The sequence below is a fragment of the Spermophilus citellus genome (assembly GCF_964194105.1).
Source record: "Spermophilus citellus genome assembly, chromosome: 13".
Taxonomy (NCBI): Eukaryota; Metazoa; Chordata; class Mammalia; order Rodentia; family Sciuridae; genus Spermophilus; species Spermophilus citellus.
This window is the reverse complement of record NC_138193.1, coordinates 97,220,929-97,242,114: the sequence shown is the minus strand read 5'-3', so window position 1 is coordinate 97,242,114 and position 21,186 is coordinate 97,220,929. Positions and strand designations below refer to the sequence as shown.

The following is a 21,186-nucleotide window of genomic DNA, read 5'->3' as shown; positions in this document are numbered from 1 at the left end:
ATTGACCAAAAAAATTGGAAAAAATTAAATAATAATACATAGCAAAATAATGGAGAATATAATCTATTGTTAATCTAGTCTTTTTTAAAATTTATTTTTTAGTTGCAGATGACACAATATCTTTATTTATTTTTATGTGGTGCTGAGGATGGAACCCAGTGCCTCGCATGTGTTAGACAAGCACTCTACCCCTGAACTATAGCCCCAGCCCCTATAAATCTAATCTTTTTAGAGATGTTTGGGGCACTAAATTTCTAGCATTAAACAAGATAACTTGTAAGAATTATATTAAATTTTTCATAATTTACCTCCATTTAGTCCATGATACTTGCTTCTCTGCAGGGCTCGGTTGAAATTAAGTTCCTATTTAGAAATGTAAATATGCAGCACAGGAGAATCCAGCCGATCAAGATTTACTAAACTGAGAATGGAAAACTTTAAACATTTACTCAGATTTTCAAAAATAAAATGTAACTGCATTTTTACATCAGATTTCCAATTTTGCTTCCCCCCCCCCCCCTTCACTGGTGCTGTGTGCCTTAACTCCGACTTGGGCTCAGTGTCAGGATCATGCCTGCCAGCCTGCCAGCCCCTGTGGGAGAGCACGCGTCCTCTCGTCCCCCCTGGGGAAGACCCAAGCAGTGTCACTGTTTCCAGCCCGCTATAGACAGGAACACTGAGCAGGACTGCAGCAGATCCCCAAGTGTGCTCCACGGTGCTCCAGAGGAGACAGGAGCTGGTCCCCAAGGCGGGGTCCATGGCTTACCATACAGCAGGGTCTGGGGATACCCCGCAGTGAGGGGCGGGGCTGTCACCTCTCACAGGCGTTCTCTCCCTCTGTCCCGCTAGTTTGTGAAGTTTGCCAACATCGAGGAGGACACCCCATCCTACCACCGGAGTTATGACTTCTTTGTGTCCCGATTCAGTGAAATGTGCCACTCCAGCCACGATGACTTGGAAATCAAGACCAAGTGAGTGCGGAGGGCCAGGGGCTGCTGGGTCCGGGCAGAAGCATCCAGGGTGCTGGAGAGCTTCCAGGGGGGTCTGCTTGGCAGCTTTCTTTGCCTTTCCTTGTGCTCTGGTGTCGCTGGGAGGAAAGAGCACCTGGCTGGACCGTAGGTGGGCAGGTGGGCAGCACCGAGCTTCTACCACTTGGTTCTGAAGGAAAAACCTACTGGGCCAGCAAACAGGGCTGAATAGAACATCCCTTCCATCGCTCCTTTGTTCAGAGCACATGCTTTATATACTCTCGAAGCAGCCTGCCCATTGTCCAGCCGCATCTATGCCCACAACAGAGGCCTAAGCCCACTCCACTGCCTGGATACCCCATGCCCTCACTTCCCTCCAGGGACACCCTGCCCCAGGGCTTTCCCTCCCCTGTTCTGTGCCCAGGCGAGAAGACTTCCTCCCGCCTCTGCAGGGCTCGCCACTTCTGCTGTCCAGCCTTTGCTCGCTGTGCTCTGTGACGAAGCCTGTCCCCAGCCTGCCACACGCCTGCTCCCCTCCCCACAACCTGCTCTGGTCCCCCCCCCCCAGCCTGCCACACGCCTGCTCCCCTCCCCACAACCTGCTGTGGTCATGCCCTTTTGACATGTTTCTTAATTTCTTTACTGTGTGTCTTGTTGTCTGTCTCTCCCCACTGGAACGTAAGCTCTCGAGGACAGGAGTCCTTTGGTTCACTGATGCCATCCAAGTGCTATACAGTGCTCCAGAGCAGCAGACATTGCATATGTATTTGTTGAGTGGATGGCTGAGTGCGTGGATGCGGTCAGATAGACATTTATATATATATACTGGCAATTGAACTCAGGGTCACTCTACCACTGAGCTACATCTGCAGCCCTTTTTATTTTTTGTCTTGAGACAAGGACTCATTGAGTTGTTGAGGCTGGCCTCAAACTCATGATCCTTCTGCCTCAGCCTCTGGAGTTGCTGGGATTACAGGCATGTGCCACCCCAGCTCAAATTACAAAATACACATGTCCATGTAGTCAAATTTATAGTCTCACAGAAATATATTCATTGACACAGAAGTGAAACATTGCAAATAAAATCACAAAGAAACTAAAATAAATGATGCTGACATGGGTATTTAAAGAGTAGCCTTGAGGCTGGGGTTGTGGCTCAGTGGCAGAGCGCTTACCTGGCATGTATGAGGCACTGGGTTGGATTCTCAGCACCACATAAAAATGAATAAAATAAAAGTATTATGCCCATCTACCACTAAAAACATAAATGAAGTGTGACCTACAGTCAGGCTGATGAATCAGTACATGTGTGGCAGAGCAGTGAATGGGTATTTTGTGGCAAGTATAGTCCTTGGAACTGTAAGTGCAGAAGAATGATAGGTTGCTATCCACAGAGCATGTTATCAGCTCCTGAAGAACTGTGTGACACTGGAGGGGACAGGAGAAGGGGGGAGGGGAAGGCCAGGGCCCATAGCAACCAGAGCTGTGGAGGGCTGGGGGCGACCGTGGCTGGGGCTGAAGGGGTCACATGGCCAGTGTGCCAGGAGGAGGCTGATTCTCAGTTAGGTGGTTCCTTTGACGTGGTAGCACCTTAGAGGGACCCCAAGTGTCACTTAACTGAGTATGCGCCCTTATGACAGCTGATGGTCTGGGTTGGAAAGACAGGAACCCAGCCCCTCTAGCTGTTGGAGACAACGTGAAGAGTCCCAGGCAGGCCCCAGAATGACCACAGCGCAGCTTCTGGACCTTCTCGGACCCAGAGTCTTCTTTGAACCAACCAGGCACGGACTCCCTGGGCTGTGCTGCCCAGTGCCTCTGAGGCAAGCAGGGGTGCAGGAGGGGGAACCCCACTTCCTGAGTAGCCCCCGAACTCCCGACAGCTATGAAAAGGCAGAAGAGGCTGGAGTGTGTCCTGAAGCAGGTGTCACTGGGCTGGGAATGTAACTTGGGGTAAGGACACTTGCCTGGCACCTGTGACGCTGTAGGTTTGTCCCCAATACTGCAAAAGCAAAGCAAGGCCACAGAGCAGGTGATGGGAAGGCGGAAGACAGGACGTTTGACTGTCACTGTACCCACAGACTGGAGCCTGTCACCAGACAGGTGCTGACCACTGGAGCAGGCCAAGCTATGGGGTGTGGGAGGAAGTTCAGGGACGCTGCTCAGGCTGCTGCACTCGCGCAGCAGGGTCAGCACTGAGCTCCACAACACGGGGAGCCTCCTGAGCATCAGAGGAAGGCCACTGGGGTTTTCCACTGGATGCTGGGCAGTGCCGTTAGCACCCACAGATGGGAGCCTGTCACCCATGACAGGAAGGCCACTGGATAAGAATGGGGGGGGGTCCTCTGGCTTCATCTCTTTCCTGGGTCCTCCCTGTGTCCCTTTTCCTCCTCATTCTCAGTCCTGGGTGGCAGTGGCAAAGTCCCCTTGGGTGGGACAAATGAGTCCTGCACATTTTTAAGTATTGTACAAATTTTAATTTCTAAACAAGTCCATGTCAGCCTCCATACCCCACTGAACCCAAAAGCGTCCGTAGCCCTTTCTTATTATGAAAGTGGAAAAGGTTTTGGAAGCCCAAGAGAGAGTGGACCACGGGGGTTATCCCCAGGCGTGAATGGGCCATTTCTTGCTCTGACCTCACAAGGAGCCATTGAGGGCATCTCAAACACTGAGTACAGCAGAGGCTGGCTGCGGCTGGGTTTTTGTCCCTCAGTGCAGGAAGCATTTGGTGGCCACCTGTCAGACTCTTAGATAGTTAGTGCGTTTAGTGGTTGGTGGTTGTGGTCTTTGGATGTTGGTTTTTTGATTTGGGGTTTTTATTTTGCTTGGTTCTGGGTTTTGTTATTTTTTTTTAAGCTAGCATCCTTAGCTGAGGATATGCAGTAAGAGTAGTCAGAGTAATGTAGCTGTAGGTACTCGCTCCCGCAAGGAGACCACCTACACGGACCATCGTCAGGTCCTGAGGATCACCTGGCAGAGTGGTTTTGCCCCGACTGAATTAGCCTGCTGTCTCCTCCCTGGGACAGAGGTGGTGGTGAAAGTCCTGTGGAGCGGAACATCCCCGTCCTATCTGAACTGGATACGATGATGGCCACGGAACACCAAAATGTGATCCAGCTCTTTCAGGGCATTGAGACCATTGAAAATATCTACATCGTCATGGAGTATGCAGGTGGGGGACAGCGACAGCACCCCATCCCAGAGCCCAGTGGCATGCAGAGAGAAAGAGGAGACCTGGAGACTGTTGGGGCAGATTGTGTCATGTGCTACGGCCACAAGAAGAGAATCACGAACCTAGACCTGAAGGCAGGGTCATCCTGGTAGATGCCAGAGGCAACTTCAAACTCATCAACTTTGGCCTGAGCACCAGGTTCGCGGTGGGGCAGAAGCTGAACGAGATCTGGGGAGCTCTCCTGTACGTTGCCCCTGAAGTCATCCACTGGATTGAATATGAGGGCAGCCACTCCAACCCATGGGCATCTGGAGCTTGGATGTCGTTCTATATTTTATGGTCACAGGGGGATGCCCATTTGTGGCGGCCACTGCTAAGCAGCTAAAGAAGCAGATGGTGCAGTCCAGATACTACCTTCCCCCACACATTTCCGAGACACACAGAACCTCGGCAATCAAACACTGGACTCCACACAGAGGCCCGCAGTAGAGCAGATAACGGGGCACCTGGGTGAGGAATATTCACCCAATCATTCTAGAGAGCCACTCCCCAAACACTCAGACCCCGTAATTATGAAACCATGCTTGACATGGGTTTCGATTATGACCTGAGTTTCCCTGGCAAATAGAAAATAGGAAAAGGTGATAGCTATGTATCTGATACTCCAGCGCCAGATAACCCGGGGAGCCGGCTGCAAGTTCCAGATGAAGTGAGTCGGGGGATCAGGCCAGGCCCAGTGGACCTTTCCCATGTCTGCCCAAAGAAGAGTACCAGTGAACCAGCCCTCCCCACCTCCCCTTGCCCTGTGAGCACAGCTACTGAGGAAGCCCAGGGCAGAAGGGCGGTGGAAGTGCCAGCTTGCCTACCATTCATCTCTGCTTCCTGTGTGCAAGGACCCCTCCTCCCAGCAGGACCCTGTGTCCCCCAGGACCATCCTCAGTAGGTGAGTCACAGCAGAAGGCGGCACAGCCTCCCAAGGTACCTCCACAGGGCAATCCCATGACAACAACAAGGACTGGAAAGGAGTCTCTAGGAGGACTGCCACATCCACTCAACAACTGTGGTGTCGCGTGCCATGCTTTTTGCAGGCCGGCATTCAGAAAAAGAAGTGGTTCCAATGAAAACGCAGGGCTGAGGCCGACAACACCAGTGGGCATCCAGAAGACCCTGAGCTCTGTGGATCCTGACATCATGGCACGGGTATCGCTCGGGCAGGGCCTCAAACAGCTGCAGGAGCCAGATCGTGCCAACGGGCTCGGGCTTCTCGGCACAGATTCTAGCCGGGAGTGCATTTGGATCCACCAGGAGTCTCCTCCGCCCCCTCCTGCAAGAGATGTCAGACACTCCTTTCCCTGGGACACTTCCCCTGTCCTGCTTTTCTCTGTCCTTTCTCCCATGCTTCTGGGAGAGCAGAAATGGTTCTTAATACATTTCTGTTTCTCACAAATTGTATAATAAAATTGATGTTACAGCGACTGGAGTTGTGCCTCAGCGGTAGAGCGCTTGCCTAGCACGCATGAGGCACTGGGTTCCATCCCTGGCACCACTAAAAAAATAAAAACAAATAAAATAAAGGTACTGCGTTCATCTACAACTAAAATAAACAAATAACTAAATAAAGAGAAGGGGAGACCTCAGGGCAAGAGCAGGAGCCCGGCTGCCATCTTTCCTCCCCAAGGCCTGGACCACTGTGCCTCCCTCTCCTGTTCATGGTAGACACTCACTTACCTTTAGCCAGTGTAGACAGGGAATCATTTTCCTTGAACCATTTTAGAAGGAGACTCACTCCCCCTGGCCTAGTGTAGATGGAGATGCTCCCTTTGGGCCAGTGTAGACTTGATTGATTGAGCTGGTCGCTTTGGCTAGGAGTCCCTTTCCTGATCTTCAGGCCCCTTCCTGAGTTGTGTGGACAGGGGGAGTGGCAGCTGCTAGAGAAGACACGTCTGGCAAGGCACTGAAGACCCCAAAGTGTTCTGTGGCATCCTGAGTCTGCACGTTTGGGATGGGCTTCAGCCGAGCATTCAGGAGAGCTTTTAACCTGGGGCCAAAAATAGTAAGTGGAACAGGATTTAGTTGGCTTCTTCTCAGGTTTGGACAGCCTCTGGCACAGGATCTTTAACTGGGGAGGGGGACAGAGCGGCCAAGTGTTTCCCCAGGGAATCCTTGCCTGTGGCCAGCAGCCCTAACAGGTCCTGGGCCCAGGGATCCTGGTGCCATTAGGCTCCTGCCATCCCACAATGACTGTCACCAGTAAGTGCCAGGGTTCCACCCTGGTAACTCCACTTAAAACTGAAGTTGAAAATATAACTGGCAACTAATCTTCTGGAGAAATGGCTCAACTCTAATATAATAATCAGGTAGATGTGAATCTAGTCCCAGCCACAATCCCTTTTTTTAAAAATATTTTTAAATTGTAGATGGACACAATATCTTTATTTATGTGGTGCTGAGGATCGAACCCAGTGCCTCACTGGGTCGAGCCCCAGCTCCCAGCCACACTTTCTTAGTACCCTGACAGCCTGCAGCTCACGGTGGAGCTGCGTGGTTGAGTGCCGGCCGGGCTGGAGTTCACTACCACCCACCAAACTAAAAGAGCTACAGGATGTGAGGATTTTTCAGAGCCAAATGAGATCCCCCGTGCTGCCGGAGGGACAGCGAGAGGCTGCCGCTTGTGCATGGGGGCAGTACTGGGAGCCTTTCGTTTCTTGTGATTCAGAGAGCAATCAAATATTTTATATGACAATGTCCATCATAGCATGATAATAGCAAAAGAAATCGGAAATAACTAAATGCCATATGGGAGCCTACTTTTGAAAGTTCTTATGATAGTCTAACCATTCAACCTATTTATGAATAATTAATGATATAGGAAAGTGCCTATAACCAAATGTTATATGGAAAAAAAGCCAATACTGATTAACTATGTCATCAGTTCTTAATTATGTTATAAACTATGCATGGAAGAAAGAAAAGATGCCCAAATGCTAACAATGGTTGTTAGGGGTAAATTTTTCTTTTTTATAATTAGTATAATTACAACTATTTTTTTATAATTAGTATGATGACAATTATTACTTTATAATCAGAAAAAAAATATTATTTAAAAAAAAGGAACTTCAGGGTGAGATAAGTGGGCAGTGAAAAGCACTCCTCTCCACGGGGCCATTACAGCAGGGTCTGGGGATGTGCCAAAGGGCACCCCGCACCCGCCCCCCGTTGTGCTTTACTGGATTTCCTGTCTGGTTTCTTGGTCAGCCTAGTCTCAGCCACAGTTTCTTGGTGCCCAGACAGCCTGCAGTTCAGGGCCTCTCCCTACAGATCCACCTCCCTGCCCTAAATTGTTCCAGTCCTGGATTCTGCCTCATGAGTTCTCCCAAGCACTTTGAGCTCTCTATCTGGAGCAAACCCACCTGAGTACTACCCAGAGAGGTCTGGGATGAAGCCCTGATGGCCGCAGGGCAAGGGCAGTCTGGGAGTCTCCAAGACAAAGCCAGAAGGCGTGGCTTCCTGCACCCGAAACCCGCCTGCAGGTCAGGTCACGTGAGGAACAGCAAGTGGTCTCCCTCTGCCTTTGAATGGTGGAGTGTCCCCTTAACCTTTGAACTGTGCTTCTCAGGGGAGGGGGACTTCAAGGTCCCATTCTACCTTTCCTTGCAGAATCCGGATGTCAGGCATCAAAGGTCTGCAAGGGGTGGTGAGGAAGACAGTGAATGATGAATTGCAGGCCAATATCTGGGACCCGCAGCACATGGACAAGATTGTCCCGTCACTGCTTTTCAATCTGCAGCATGTGGAGGAGGCAGAGAGGTAAGCTGGCCAGCCCCCCAGAGCTGCCTCCCGGGTGACTGGGAAACCCATGGTTTTGTGACTTCTACAGTGAGTCCCAACCCAGCTCCCCAGGAGCCTTGGGTCTGGCATTCTGCCAGGTGCTGTACCCCTTCACCTCTGCAATAATGAAGGAGACAGAGCAATGGCGCTGGGCTCCCTAGGGGTAAGTGTGTGTATAAAAGGACCAAGAGTCACAAAGGACCAAGAGTCAGGTTACTCTTTTGTCTCTGGAAGCAGCAGGCCAAGGAGGATTAAAATGCCTTTCATGGCTCCAATTACTGAGGACTTTCCCTTTGGACCTTCCTTCCTCTCTCACTTCCTGATGCTATTTAGGGCCTTAAATCATGCTGCTTACAGGTGGGGAGGGAGGGGGACGGGCTAGGGAATGATGCCAGCCAAATTATATTGTTATATTGTGTGCGTATACGAATATGGAACAACAAATCCCATAATTATGTACACGTAGACTGCACCACTTTTTTAAAAATGCTGCCTGATCAGCCATAGCCACTCAAAAAAAAAAAAAAAAGTTGCAGATAATTGGATTTTAAACTTGGAGCCCATAATATGGAATTCATTCCTTTCCCTGCCCCTCATCCCTCCAACCCTGCACCCCTGATATGGAATGGGATGGAGGGAAGGTTTGTGTTGCTGTCCAACAGGGCTGTGTGCATGATCCTGGGGAAAGATGTGCACTTGGCTTCTCACTTTCTTGGTGGAGCCTTGGATGCTAGAGGGGCGGGAGAAGTAAGTGTTCCCTCTGGTGGTCATTTCTGGAATAGCCCCTCTCTGACAGGCTAAGGGTGGGTAGTCCTGGGGCTTCTTGATCTATCCAGATCTGAGCCTACTCCCTGAGACTTAGGTACCACTGAGTCGGAAGCCAGCTCATGCCCTTCCCTCTCTTCTTTTCCTCTTTCACTTTTCTCTCTCCCTCCCTTCCCTCTCTTCTTATCTCCTCTTTTTTTCCTATTGAAGCCTTAAGTGCATGAGACCCTCATGGTCCACACCTCACTCAGCCCATGATGCTTAGAACACCCTCCCACAGCCACCTCAACTTATCCTTAAGGGTTTCCAAAAGAGAACTCTATCCCATCTCCCCCAGTTTCCTTACCCCATTTAATTTCTGACGGCTATGACATCTCCCTGTTGCCTGGTGCAGCCTGTCAAATGAATTCCTGCTCATTCTGCTCTCACCATTTGCACAAAGCCTGGCTCCCAGTTTAGCATCCCATCCATTACCCCTGTGGCTCTTGTTTCCACAGCCGGTCTCCTTCTCCCCTCCAAGCACCAGAGAAGGAAAAGGAGAACCCAGCAGAACTGGCTGAGCGGTGCCTGCGGGAGCTGCTGGGCCGGGCTGCCTTTGGCAATATCAAAAATGCCATCAAGCCTGTTCTCATGTGAGTTGAGTGTTCCGCCCACCCCAACCTGCAGCCTTGGAATGTTCCAGGACCCAGCATCTCTCCACTGACACAGGGAGGAGGGAAGAAGAGAGCACAGTGTGGTGCCATGGCCACGTCAGTTCCTTTTTTTTTTTTTTTTTTTTTTTGCCTGTTATCCCTGCATTATAACAACAGGTGCAGTTTGGGGTGAGGTATTGGTAGGAGGGCACCCCAAACTGAATGAAGGTGCCCAGCTTCATTCCATGTGTCCAGTTGCAGAGCCCTGTCCTGGACTTCCCTCTAGCTCTGGGGCTAGAACTGCCCCCAAGGTCCTCCATGATCCCTGCTCTCAGGGCCTGCGGGGCCAAACCATGCACACCGTGGACAAATTCCATTTTCCTGTAAGCCCAGCCTCACTTACCTGGGAACTGCAAGGTGCTCTCAGGAGGTGTCACTGTCCCTCCAAGCTTGCCTCTCCTTCCTAACATCACTTTGAGTTTCCCAGTCATTCCCCCATGCTTTCTCCCTCACAGCCACCTGGATAACCATTCTCTTTGGGAACCCAAGGTGTTCGCCATCCGTTGCTTTAAAATCATCATGTACTCAATTCAGGTACGGTGGCTCCCCGGGTCCAGCTTGTCCCCCTGGCCCAGGGCAGCTCTGGGAGCAGAACAGTGGAAAGCCAGATGCCTTCTGACTTCTCCTAAGGCCATACTTGTCTAAGTCAGTGCTGCTTCAGCTAGCTGTGGAGAAGGGCCAGTTGAATTTTATTTCTAGAAGATCATAGCCCAAAATTTTTATAAAACACAAAAGAAAAAGCTGAATCATTCTTGTAATCTCAGTGACTCAGGAGGCTGAGGCAGGAAGATCTCAAATTCAAGGCCAGCCTGGGGAACTTAGCAACCTGTCTCAAAATAAAAAGTAAAAAGGGCTGGGGATGTAGCTCAGTGGTAGAGCGCCCTGGATCCAATCCTAGTGCTGCAAAAAAGAAAAAAAAAAAAAAGAAAAAGAAAAGAAAAATTCCTAGAAAAATTGAAAATCTCACCCCAAATGGGAGCCCACAGACCACACTGTTGGCCGCTGTGACCACTCCACTTCCTGTCCATTTCTGTACTTAGCTCGTACATGCTATTAAACAGATCTTGAGTTGGCACTGGTCCGTGGTCCACACTTCGAGCAGCACTGTGCCCTCTCGTGGCCCTAATAAGACCTGGGGACAGGTTAGAATGAAAACGAAGACAGTATTTTAAAATGGACTTTCGGCCCGTTTTAAGTAGGAAAAACGGGGGAAAGCAGGTCTTCACTAGGTTTTGGCTCTGTTTTGCTGGCCCAGGATGGGAGGGCTACAAGAAAGGGAACGTAATATCGTTGCCACCTGCGGTGTCCACCCACCGGCCTGGGGACGTCACTCTAGCTTCACTTTAGTTTACCCCAGCCTCCGGGGCACAGGAGAGGGTGGCCCGGGTCACCCAGGGCTGCTGTCTGGGGACCAGCACGTCTTCCTCCCCCCAGCCGCAGCACTCGCACCTGGTTATCCAGCAGCTCCTGAGCCACCTGGACGCCAACAGCCGCAGCGCGGCGACCGTGCGCGCGGGCATCGTGGAGGTCCTGTCGGAAGCTGCGGTTATCGCAGCCACCGGCTCAGTCGGTAAGGAGCCCTGAGAGACGGAGCGAGGGCGGGGCCCCTGGGGACAAGATCTGCCCTCGTGGGAAACGGCCAGGGGCAGGAGGGAGGTGTCGGTCGGTTCTCGGTAGAAGTCGGCCGGAAGGTGGTGGGCGGCGCAGGGCGAGGGCGCCAGTGGCGACTTCGGTGCCCGCCCCCTCCGCACTCAGGGCCCACGGTGCTGGAGATGTTCAACACTCTGCTGCGGCAGCTGCGGCTCAGCATCGACTACGCGCTGACCGGGAGCTACGACGGGGCCCTGAGCCTGGGCACCAAGATCATCAAGGAACACGAGGAGCGCATGTTCCAGGAAGCGGTTATTAAGACCATCGGTGCGGAGGGGGCGGGGCGGGGCGGGGCCGCGAGCTGGCCGCTAGCGGGCGGGGCGCGAGCGGCGGGCGCGCGAGGGTGTCGGTTGCAGGACTGTCAAACTCCGTGTCTTGCTATTCACGTGCAGTAGGGGAAATGGAACCAGTCCCTGGTGTGCACGGTCCAGCCGCGCAGGCCCTGAAAACACAAATCAATCCCCTGGGTTTCCCACCCTGGACTCCACCCTTGACCTGCCTGATGCTTCCAGTTTGGGGCGACCTGAGGGGAGGGGAGAAAAGAGGGAAGAGAAAAGAGGGAGGGAGGTGGAGGTTGCCATGGAGAAAATGTATGTGCATCTGGATGTGGAGAATGGGAAAGCCACCCCTGAGTGTGTGAGGGCCCATCAACCTGAAGCCTTCCTGTCCTAGCACCTTTTGAGTTTTCCATCCGCTTTGAGAAGGAGACAGGGCAGGAGTCAAGGGGCCCTGGCTGTGGGTGGAGGCATGACTTGCCCCAGGGTGCCCAGCAGGAAAACCTGGGGCTCCTGCCCTGGTCCCTGCCTCTAATTTCTAGGGTTCTCTAATCCCTAGAAAAGAAGCCAAGACCTTAACCTCAATCCCAGTAATAAGTGAAGGAACCAGAACCCAGAAGAGCCCTCTGGAGTCCTCTAAGTGCCTCCTCTTCCAGGAGAGGCAGCATCACACCCAGGCCATCCTGAGCAGTTTCTCTCTCTGGGTCTGAATTGTCCCTGGAGCGCAGCGGTCAGTCTCCACAGTGGCTCCTTCAGCAGAAAGGCTGAAGCAAGTGTGGCCCAGCAGCTGTTGGCCTCCCCTGGGCCAACCACTCTCCACCATTTCCCCCCACAGGCTCCTTTGCCAGCACGTTGCCCACTTACCAGCGCTCCGAGGTGATCCTCTTCATCATGAGCAAGGTCCCTCTGCCTTCCCTGCATCATGCCATAGAGACAGGGAGGACCGGGTGAGTCCTCCACCCTCTCCCAACCTAGACTCCGCCCAGTTTTCCCTCCCCTGTTTTCTGGCTGTCTACTCCATCCATTTTAGCTTTGCCCACTCTGCCCTCTCTGTTTTTCATTCCCAAATCCCTCAGCAGCCTTTAGTGAGGCCCTTGAACACCACAGCAGTTCTCAGGCTGACCCACATCCCCACCCCTCACGGTATGGGGAGCCATTCATTCCCTGGTCTGCTTCCTGGGGCTGTCGGGTGGTGATCCTGGGTAACCCAACAAGATAAGCCACATGGAGAAACTCAGCAGAGGGAGAACTGAGCAGGCAAGTTGGGGGTCTCCACCCGAATCACCATTCTCCTGTGTGTCTCTGGTCTACAGGGAGAACAGGAATAGGCTGACCCAGATTATGCTGCTGAAGTCCCTCCTGCAGGTAAGTTTCTCCCATCCCTGTTCCTGCCCTGCCTGTGCAGGGCACAACTCCTTCCAGGACCAAAAGTAAGGCCACTGCATACAGTCATGCAGTTGCATGCTGCACAAATGTGCCCAGCCAAAAGGGTGAGTGAGGGGCTGAAATTCAGCATGTTTTCCATTCACTAGCCAAGCTGGACCCAGAGATCCAGGTCTTCCCGAGCAGGGCAGACTCTTTGTTTATAACTTTTACAAAGGTTCCTTATTAGTCACTAGTAGCCTTGTCACTCAACATTGTATGTGTCTGGAGATGGAATCTATTGGTTCCTGCCCTTTTTCCTTCCTGGGTCCCCTCCCCATGTTCCTGGAACATGACAGTCTGGACAGATTCACCCTCACTCCCACCCAAGCCTCCCCTTCCCTCTTTTCCATCCCTCACCCTTCTAATCACTGCATCTATCATCATCATCATCATCATCATTCTATTTTGCTCTGACACTGCCCATGTCTGATCATTAGTTATCTCCTTGGTCTTCATATTCCCACCCTATCTTTGCTGAGTTTACCCTCATTAATTTGTACCCAGCATTTGTTAAGGTGACAGGTTGGGGCACACTCACATACATCCTCTTCAGTGGCCATTGATGTTCACTAAAGATACTACCAAGTTGGGCTGGATTCTTGGAGGCTTTCTGAATTATCAAAGGCATTGCTTTGCAATATGGGCTTAACGGTAAATGTACTTTGGTGCTGTTGAATGCTTTGACATCATATATGATGTGTCTGTTTATGCTAAGTGACTCTGATCAGAAGGCCCTTCTTATCATCCCGCTACAAGAGATATAACCAGATAAGTTCCGTGAGTGCTCTGTGGTTGTTGCTGTGTATGAGTTCTGATTCTTTGACCCAGCTACAAGTTCTTCCACTGTCTAGTTCCTGAGACTGTCCAGACTCTTTTTTTTTCCCCCCTGCAGTACTGGGAATTGAACCCAGGGTTCTTACCACTGAGCTACATTCCCAGCCCTTTTTATTTTTTATATTTGAGTCTTACTAATTTGCTGAGGCTGGCCTCCAACTTGAGATCCTCCTGCCTTAGCCTCCCGAGTTGCTGGGATTGCAGGTATGTGCCACCGTACTAGACTCTGTGCTCTTAATGAAGCATTGTGTTCACGGTGGGTGCTGCTCAGATGTGCCCTGACTGGCTGAAATATTATGTTCAGAGATTTCCTGCTCTTGCTTCTTTCTGGTGCTCATCCTTTGCTTGCTTTTAACACCTAATCTTCCTCACCCTGTCTACATCCACCCGCACATCTGCTGAGCTGGGCCAAGTAGGTTATCTAGGTAGATGTTGGAGTATTCAAAAAAGTTGCCTGTGGCTTCCAACCACAGTGGAGCACAAGTATAATCTCAGCTAGTCGGGAAAATGGGGCCGGAGGTCCACAAGTTCAGCCAGCCTGAGGAAGTTAGATCCTATCTCGAAATAAAAAATAAAAGGTATGGGGATGTGGTTAAGTGGTAGATCATCCCTGGGTTCAGTCCCCAGTACTGGAAAAAAAGTTTCCCTGTGGTGCCCAAGGATTGGGAGGGAAGGAGGGAAGGGAAGTTGGCTTGGGGAATGTCTTGAGAGGATGACAAGTTAGGCCAACGTCTCCTGGCTGCTCATTCGTCTCCTCACTGCACCTGAGAGGGACAGGGTTCCTGAGCACACCTCTCCTGGGCTGCCTTGCAGGTATCCACAGGTTTCCAGTGCAACAACATGATGTCAGCTCTGCCCAGCAACTTCCTCGACCGCCTTCTCTCCACCGCCCTCATGGAGGATGCAGAAATCCGTCTCTTTGTTCTAGAGATTCTCATCAGTTTCCTTGATCGTCATGGCAACCGCCACAAGTTCTCTACCATCAGGTGAACTTGGGAGTCTCTCCGGCGTTGATGTGTGTTGGGCTCTGTCTTCTTGGCCAGCAGCCTCACCTGCTGGTGGGACCCACCAGGGAGCAGATCACGAATGTTGACCCTTGGGTCCTTGAGGGGAGAAAAGACCAAAAGATACTTGCGCCTGGGAGTAGTGGGAGAGGGGAGCGGAGACCTGGGAGATAAAGAGAAGGTACTAAAGAGAGTTTTAGGTGGAGGGAAGAGGATGTGGGTTATCAGTAGAAACTGGAAGAATTTGGGGGGAATAGGGGAAGAAGAGATAATCAGGATCAAAGAATTAAGAGAAAAGAACAGGAACTTGAGACCTTGGAAGAAAATTGAGATTGGGGTAAAAGTCAGGGCCAGAGGAGCATCGGAAATCTCCACAGCTCTGGGATAAAGCCCAGTGACACTGTGTGAGCTCTGGCAAGCCTCACACGAGGGCTAAGGGGCCCCTTTTGTCCCCTCCCAGTACCCTCAGTGACATCTCAGTCCTGAAGCTGAAAGTGGACAAGTGCTCCCGACAGGACACTGTCTTCATGAAGAAGGTAAGCGAGTGGACCTGTGGACCCAACCTTCCAGCCCCTGAGTCACGCTGACCACTGCCCCCGCCAGCTTGCCTCCCTTTGCACATCTGCTTGGTCACGTTACCCAGCTGCCTCCCCTGGGAGGCCAAGCCCGCCGCAGTGTTACCCCCTGCCAAGGCCAGGGCCATCCCCCCACTGAGCCAGTCCAGGGCCATTGCCATGTTGTGCTCCTGAAACTGGGTTTGCAGCTTCGGTTGCCAGTGTCCCTGGGGTCCGTCATCCCCCAAACATGTTCTCTCCCGTGCGTTCACTTCACAGGCCACCGAGGTCTGCTTTAAAAGACTCCCTCCCTGAGGGTGGAAGTGGGGCACATGCAGCCATGTCGCTCCCTTCACATTGGTCTTCATTCCCCTTCTCCTTGTCTCTCCTGTCCCCACCCCATGCACTGTGGCTGTCCTCCGCCCACACTCCTGTCCCCAGCATTCCCAGCAGCTCTATAGGCACATCTACCTGAGCTGTAAGGAGGAGACGAACATCCAGAAGCACTACGAGGCCCTCTATGGCCTGCTGGCGCTCATCAGCATCGAGCTGGCCAACGAGGAAGTGGTGGTGGACCTCATCCGCTTGGTGCTGGCTGTTCAGGTGGGGCTTGGTGTGGGCAGGACCTACCGGTTAGGAATTGTAGGGAGGGGCCCTGATCTGGCCAAGGACTGAGAAAACTGAGAAGCAGTTGCTTAACAACCGTTTTGAAGCCTGAGAATTTTGTACTCTTGGTTGGCCATTCTTCCACGAAGACCCCAAACCATGGTCTTGTCTGGAGCACCCTCGAGATTGCGTAATTTATGACATTGGTTCATCCTCCAGTTAAGGGAGACCTAAGGAACAGGGTCATTGAAAAACACCCCTTTTTTTTAGAGAGAGAGTGAGAGAGGAGAGAGAGAGAGAGAGAGAGAGAGAATTTTTAATATTTATTTTTTAGTTCTCGGCAGACACAACATCTTTGTTTGTATGTGGTGCTGAGGATCGAACCCGGGCCGCACGCATGCCAGGCGAGCGCGCTACCGCTTGAGCCACATCCCCAGCCCTGAAAAACACCCTTTATCCCTGAGTATTTCAAGTCCCTCTCAGAGTCTGAGTGAGAATTCAAGGATTTCCAAGAGGATATTCATAAGCTCTGAGTGATCCTGAAACAAATTTGTTTAGGCAAAATTAATTGTCTAAAGATCCTCTGGTCCTCAAACTTAGATATTCTTCCAAATTGCCTTGAGTGCTTGTTAAAAATACATATTCCCGAGCCTGAAGACCTCTATAGTTAACAAACTTCCTTTGCAATTTATAGCCATTGTGGTCCTGGGCAGGATCTGAGACTTTCAGGGTCTCTCTGGGTGGAAGTATGCTCCTGAGGGCGTCAGAGTGGACCCTTCAGACCTCAAAGGCTGGAGTCTATAGGTCCTGAAGCCCGATGGGCATCAGCAAGTGTCACAGCAAGTCTGGGAGTCGAGTGATGGGGAGCCTTAGGTTACCACTTGGCAGTGCTAAATCCTGCAGGGATAACCTGCAAGTGGGAAATGCTAAACATTTCTTAATTCTTTTTTATGCTCAAGAAACAGAATTAGAATTCCTTTGTACCCCAACCCCTTGGTGACTCCCACAGCTTTCTCAATTTAACATGTGAACCCAGTTTAGCAAGCCAATTTCTTTCTCTAAGAATCAATTGTAGTGAAGGAGATGGCATCCGTACAGTGGAATTGATGACGAGGGTTTGGACAGTAAAAGTCACTACAGCTTCACCACAGAGTGGGGAGTTGAGGTCATTGCCACCATACTCAGTATTTAAGAACCTCCAGTTCATGAATTGTTCTAGAAACCATCCCCTTCCACTTTAATGAGGGTGACTTTTGTCTACCTGGAAAGTTATGGAGAAAATGCTGAGAAAGACTCAGTCTAGAAAAAGGAGCCATCTCTAAAGACTGGGGAGAGGTTGGGTGGAGGGTGCAGACTGCAGAATAGTTTCTCAGATAAAAACTCCAGAGGCCCATCTGTGTTACCCCAGGACGTGGCCCAGGTCAATGAAGAGAACTTGCCTGTGTACAACCGCTGTGCACTCTACGCTCTGGGTGCAGCCTACCTGAACCTCATCAGCCAGCTGACGACGGTACCTGCCTTCTGCCAGCACATCCACGAGGTCAGTGTCCTCATGACGCTGAGAGCTCAGGAGGCCCTCAGCTTGGGGCTTCCCAGGAACAGCTTTTACTTAATTGTCTCAGTACTGTTCTTGGCCTTAGGAAGAAAGAGTTGAAGGAAGAATTAGTGACAGTGAGAAGTGACATGAGGTGGCATTTCCTCCTGCCTGATGACACAGCAGATGGGGTCCAGCACAGGGATTGCCCTATACCTGCTTCCTGTTCTCTGTCCTCTCCCAGCTCACGGAAGCACACACTCCTGGGATCATATGGACGAAGGCTACTTTTTTTTTCCTACCATGAAAATTCTCAAATACCAAAAGCAGGGTGAGAACAGTCAACATCCATTAGATATCATGCAGAGTAAATACTTCAGAAGACTTTCACACTTTTACTTCAGCTGTTTCCTTTTCTTTACCTTTTCTGAAATGTTTTAAAACAAATCCCAGCTCTCTGACCTTGCAATTTACATACATCAGTCTGCATGGCTTAAAAAAAAAATACAATATGGGCATCTCCCCCTGTGACTGTCATGCTAGGCACATATCTAATTAAGTTTTCAAAAACAAAAAAATCCATTGAGATTATCTAATATACAGACTACAGTCAAACGCTCTCTGTTGTTACATAAAGATCTTTTAAAATATGCTAGAATATTTATGGGTAGAATGATTTGATGTCCAAATTAACTTTAAAAGGCACTAGCAAAAGGAAAGTAAGCAGCATTCCAGGTCTCAGCTGTCCTGGGAACATGGAGAAGGGTGCCATGGCACTGTATCAAAGACCACCCCAAAGGAGTTGGACCCTCCCAGCCTCTGGGCTGATAAGAGAGTGCAGGAAGGGCAACACCCAGGCATCTCTCCATTGGTTCATGGGATCATTGCCAGCTCACCTGCACACACCTGCATACCCTCCCTCCCCCAACTACTCATCATCTTAGTCATTTTTACCTTTCTTCCAAAAATTTGCAAAAGATGCTGAGGAAAACTCAAGCTATCACTGTCCATCAGGATGTGTTTGCAATCCCCAGCTTTGGGACATGGTGCAACCTGTATCCCCCTGTTATGTGTCTTAGTAGCTAGCAGAGGAACAGGACCCAGGAGCAAGACACTGCAGTTCCTCAGCAGTGCCCTGCACTGGAGAGCACTTGATGTCCATGTGTTGTTGATGGCGATAGTTTTGTAGCAGGCGCCTTGTGCTTCGTAGGCTGCTCTGAGAGTCGCTGGGGATCCTGGTTTCCCTTGAGAAGCCCCTCTGTAGTGTACCCTGCAAGGAGGTGGTGGGGAGGAGTCAAAGCTGACACTGAGGTGGCCGCTCCTTCTGTTGCCTGTTCTGAGCTCCTCTGCCCTCCTGGACCCAGTTCTCATCATCTGATTCTTCTCAAATTCCAGGTGATAGAGACTAGGAAGAAGGAAGCTCCATACATGCTCCCTGAGGATGTGTTTGTGGAGAGGCCCAGGTGAGGAGCACCCCTGGGACATGGTCGAGGATTCCCCGGGCAGCTGAGTAGGGACGTGGGCAGGCTGAGGTCAAAAGAGGCTGCACACCAGGAGGCTTGGGCTTCTGTGGAATCCAGGGCAGAAAGTGGAGCCTGCCCGTGACCCAGAAATCCTGGGCGGATGGACACTATCATGGTACAGTGGTCCATACCCCAAGCAGGCGATGATGGCAGGCTGCTGTGTTGTGCTGTAAAGGACATGATGTGACCTCTGGGAACTTTGGCCAAACCTACAGGAAATATGTCCTGTAGGAGTCATGCCTGACAGCACACTGCTGTCCATCCAAGTGACATCCACAGACCACGTTCAGACTGTGCTGTGGGTCAGCATGGTTTCAGCATCAGACAAATTCAAGGGAAAGATCTTAGAAAAAAAAAAAAGTGTCCAACAAGAGAGCATAGCTTTACAAACTACAGCCCATCCATGCAATGAACATCTGGCAAATAATATCAATGATGTTTTTGAAGAATATTTCATGTGAAAAATTCACTACATAATAGGTGAATAAAACATTTTCAGAGCTAGCATTGTGGCTCCGTGGTAGAGCACTTGACTCACACATGTGAGGCACTGGGTTTGGCACTCAGCACCACATAATATCGTGTCCATCTATATCTAAAAAAAAAAGTGAAAAAAAAATTCAGAACAATGTGTTGGAGAAGGAGACGTTCGTGTGTGGGCATAAATCTATGTAACTGAAGGATCCTACACAAATATAAATAGTAGTTCTCTCTGGAAATGGGACTGTGGGTGACTTTCTCTTTTGCTTCTCTATCATTTTGCATAACAAATCATTACTTTCAATATAAGGAATTCGTTGGGGAGAAACCTTAGTTATACCTTGTCTCTTCCCTCCTTCATCATCCAGGCTGTCTCAAAATCTTGATGGCGTGGTCATCGAGTTCCTCTTCCGCCAGAGCAAGATCAGTGAAGTCCTGGGGGGCAGTGGCTACAATTCAGACAGGCTCTGCCTACCCTACATCCCTCAGCTAACAGGTACGAGCTCCATGCAATGACTCTCAAGCTTGCCTCTGCTTTTTCTTGGCTATATAAAGGCCCAGAAAGGGACTTGTGGGCTCTTACCTTCTGTGACATCTTAAATGTTGCACAAGAGTCCAAAGACACAACAGAATTTATGGTGACATTTTGATTTCCCTGCCTCTCCTCCTCAGTACTCACATCCACAGGCCCGTGTATTAGCCTGGCCTGTGGATGTGAATCAGGGGGCCCATTGTCCTGGAAAGAGCACACATGGACTATGGAACCAGAGATCTATTTGAGATTTCCATGCAACTTACTGCCTGAAAAATCTTAGATAAGTCTCTAAACATCGCTGAGTTTCAGTTTCCCTGTGAAATACCTCATAGATGATCAGCGGGAGAGATCTAGGAGATGGTGATGGCAGATGCACTTAGTAAACCGTACAGATGACGGCTGCGGGTGCTTTTAGCAGCTGGTGCTTATGCAAGCTGGATGTGCCTTCCAGTCAAAGAGGCTTCTTTGTTTTCATCAGTGCTTACAAAACCTTAACCCAGTGCAGCAAACAGACCACCCCAAGATAGGTGGGGAGGCTCTCAGCAATAGGAAGCTTCTGTAAGCTCCACATGTAGCTTAAGTGTGAGCTGCAGAGGCTGAGGGAGAAGGGACCAGCGTCTCAAACCTGGCTCTCCAAGGGCTGGCAACTCCAGCTTTGCGGCTTCTCTTTTGCAGATGAAGATCGCTTATCCAAGAGAAAGAGCATTGGAGAGACCATTTCCCTGCAGGTGGAAGTAGAATCAAGGAACAGTCCAGAGAAGGAGGAGGTGAGTGTCCTTGTCACTGTCCTGGTGAAGCTTCTGGACACCAGATACACCAGCCCCCTACACAGCCCGACGCACTGAAGCTTAAGTAGAAATTAGTTTCTCGGTAAAGCCATTTTCTTACCAACTCTGACTGTATAAAATTGATATTTCCATCTGAAAAGCTTATCAGTGTTCCCTCCCAACACACACTCCCATGGGACTGTTTCTAAAAGCACTCTGGTTCCATTCCCTACTCATACTAGGGGCATTCTGTGCTCTGGGTTTCAAGTCAGAGGCTCAGCAGAAAAGATGAGGGTGAAAATAGCTTTCATAGTGTGTCTTCCAGACATATTGGCATATTTTTTATTAAGACTTATTTTTAAAGCAGTTTTAAGTTAAAAGCAAATGTGAGAAGAGGATCCAGAGATATCCCATATACTTATAGCTTTCTGGGCTAAAACATTTATTCTGTCTAAGATTGTTAAAAAGGCTCCCAACACTACCATAGTACTTTGATGATTTTTTTTCTCAAGAGGGACTCTCTAGATCAAATTATAATTTCAACTATAATTTCAAATTATAATTACAAATTATAATT

At 50.2% G+C, this 21,186-nt stretch overlaps 1 protein-coding gene across 3 annotated transcripts in view; it reads left to right on the top strand.

Annotated features, from left to right (window-relative positions):
• The window catches only part of EFR3B (EFR3 homolog B), an 80,969-nt gene that overhangs the window by 51,211 nt on the left and 8,572 nt on the right, over positions 1 to 21,186 (top strand). Inside the window, exons 5-19 of one of the 3 annotated variants that reach the window (XM_081264928.1) lie at positions 850 to 971; positions 7,795 to 7,944; positions 9,228 to 9,362; positions 9,878 to 9,956; positions 10,887 to 10,992; positions 11,178 to 11,339; positions 12,183 to 12,294; positions 12,661 to 12,712; positions 14,420 to 14,592; positions 15,071 to 15,146; positions 15,606 to 15,767; positions 17,179 to 17,310; positions 18,700 to 18,767; positions 19,676 to 19,803; positions 20,518 to 20,609. In XM_081264928.1, the coding sequence (XP_081121054.1) occupies positions 850 to 971; positions 7,795 to 7,944; positions 9,228 to 9,362; positions 9,878 to 9,956; positions 10,887 to 10,992; positions 11,178 to 11,339; positions 12,183 to 12,294; positions 12,661 to 12,712; positions 14,420 to 14,592; positions 15,071 to 15,146; positions 15,606 to 15,767; positions 17,179 to 17,310; positions 18,700 to 18,767; positions 19,676 to 19,803; positions 20,518 to 20,609 (1,749 nt within the window). Of the gene's footprint in view, positions 1 to 849; positions 972 to 7,794; positions 7,945 to 9,227; positions 9,363 to 9,877; positions 9,957 to 10,856; positions 10,993 to 11,177; positions 11,340 to 12,182; positions 12,295 to 12,660; positions 12,713 to 14,419; positions 14,593 to 15,070; positions 15,147 to 15,605; positions 15,768 to 17,178; positions 17,311 to 18,699; positions 18,768 to 19,675; positions 19,804 to 20,517; positions 20,610 to 21,186 lie in introns of all 3 variants that reach the window. The other 2 variants (XM_081264927.1, XM_081264926.1) reach the window with 2 other exon arrangements.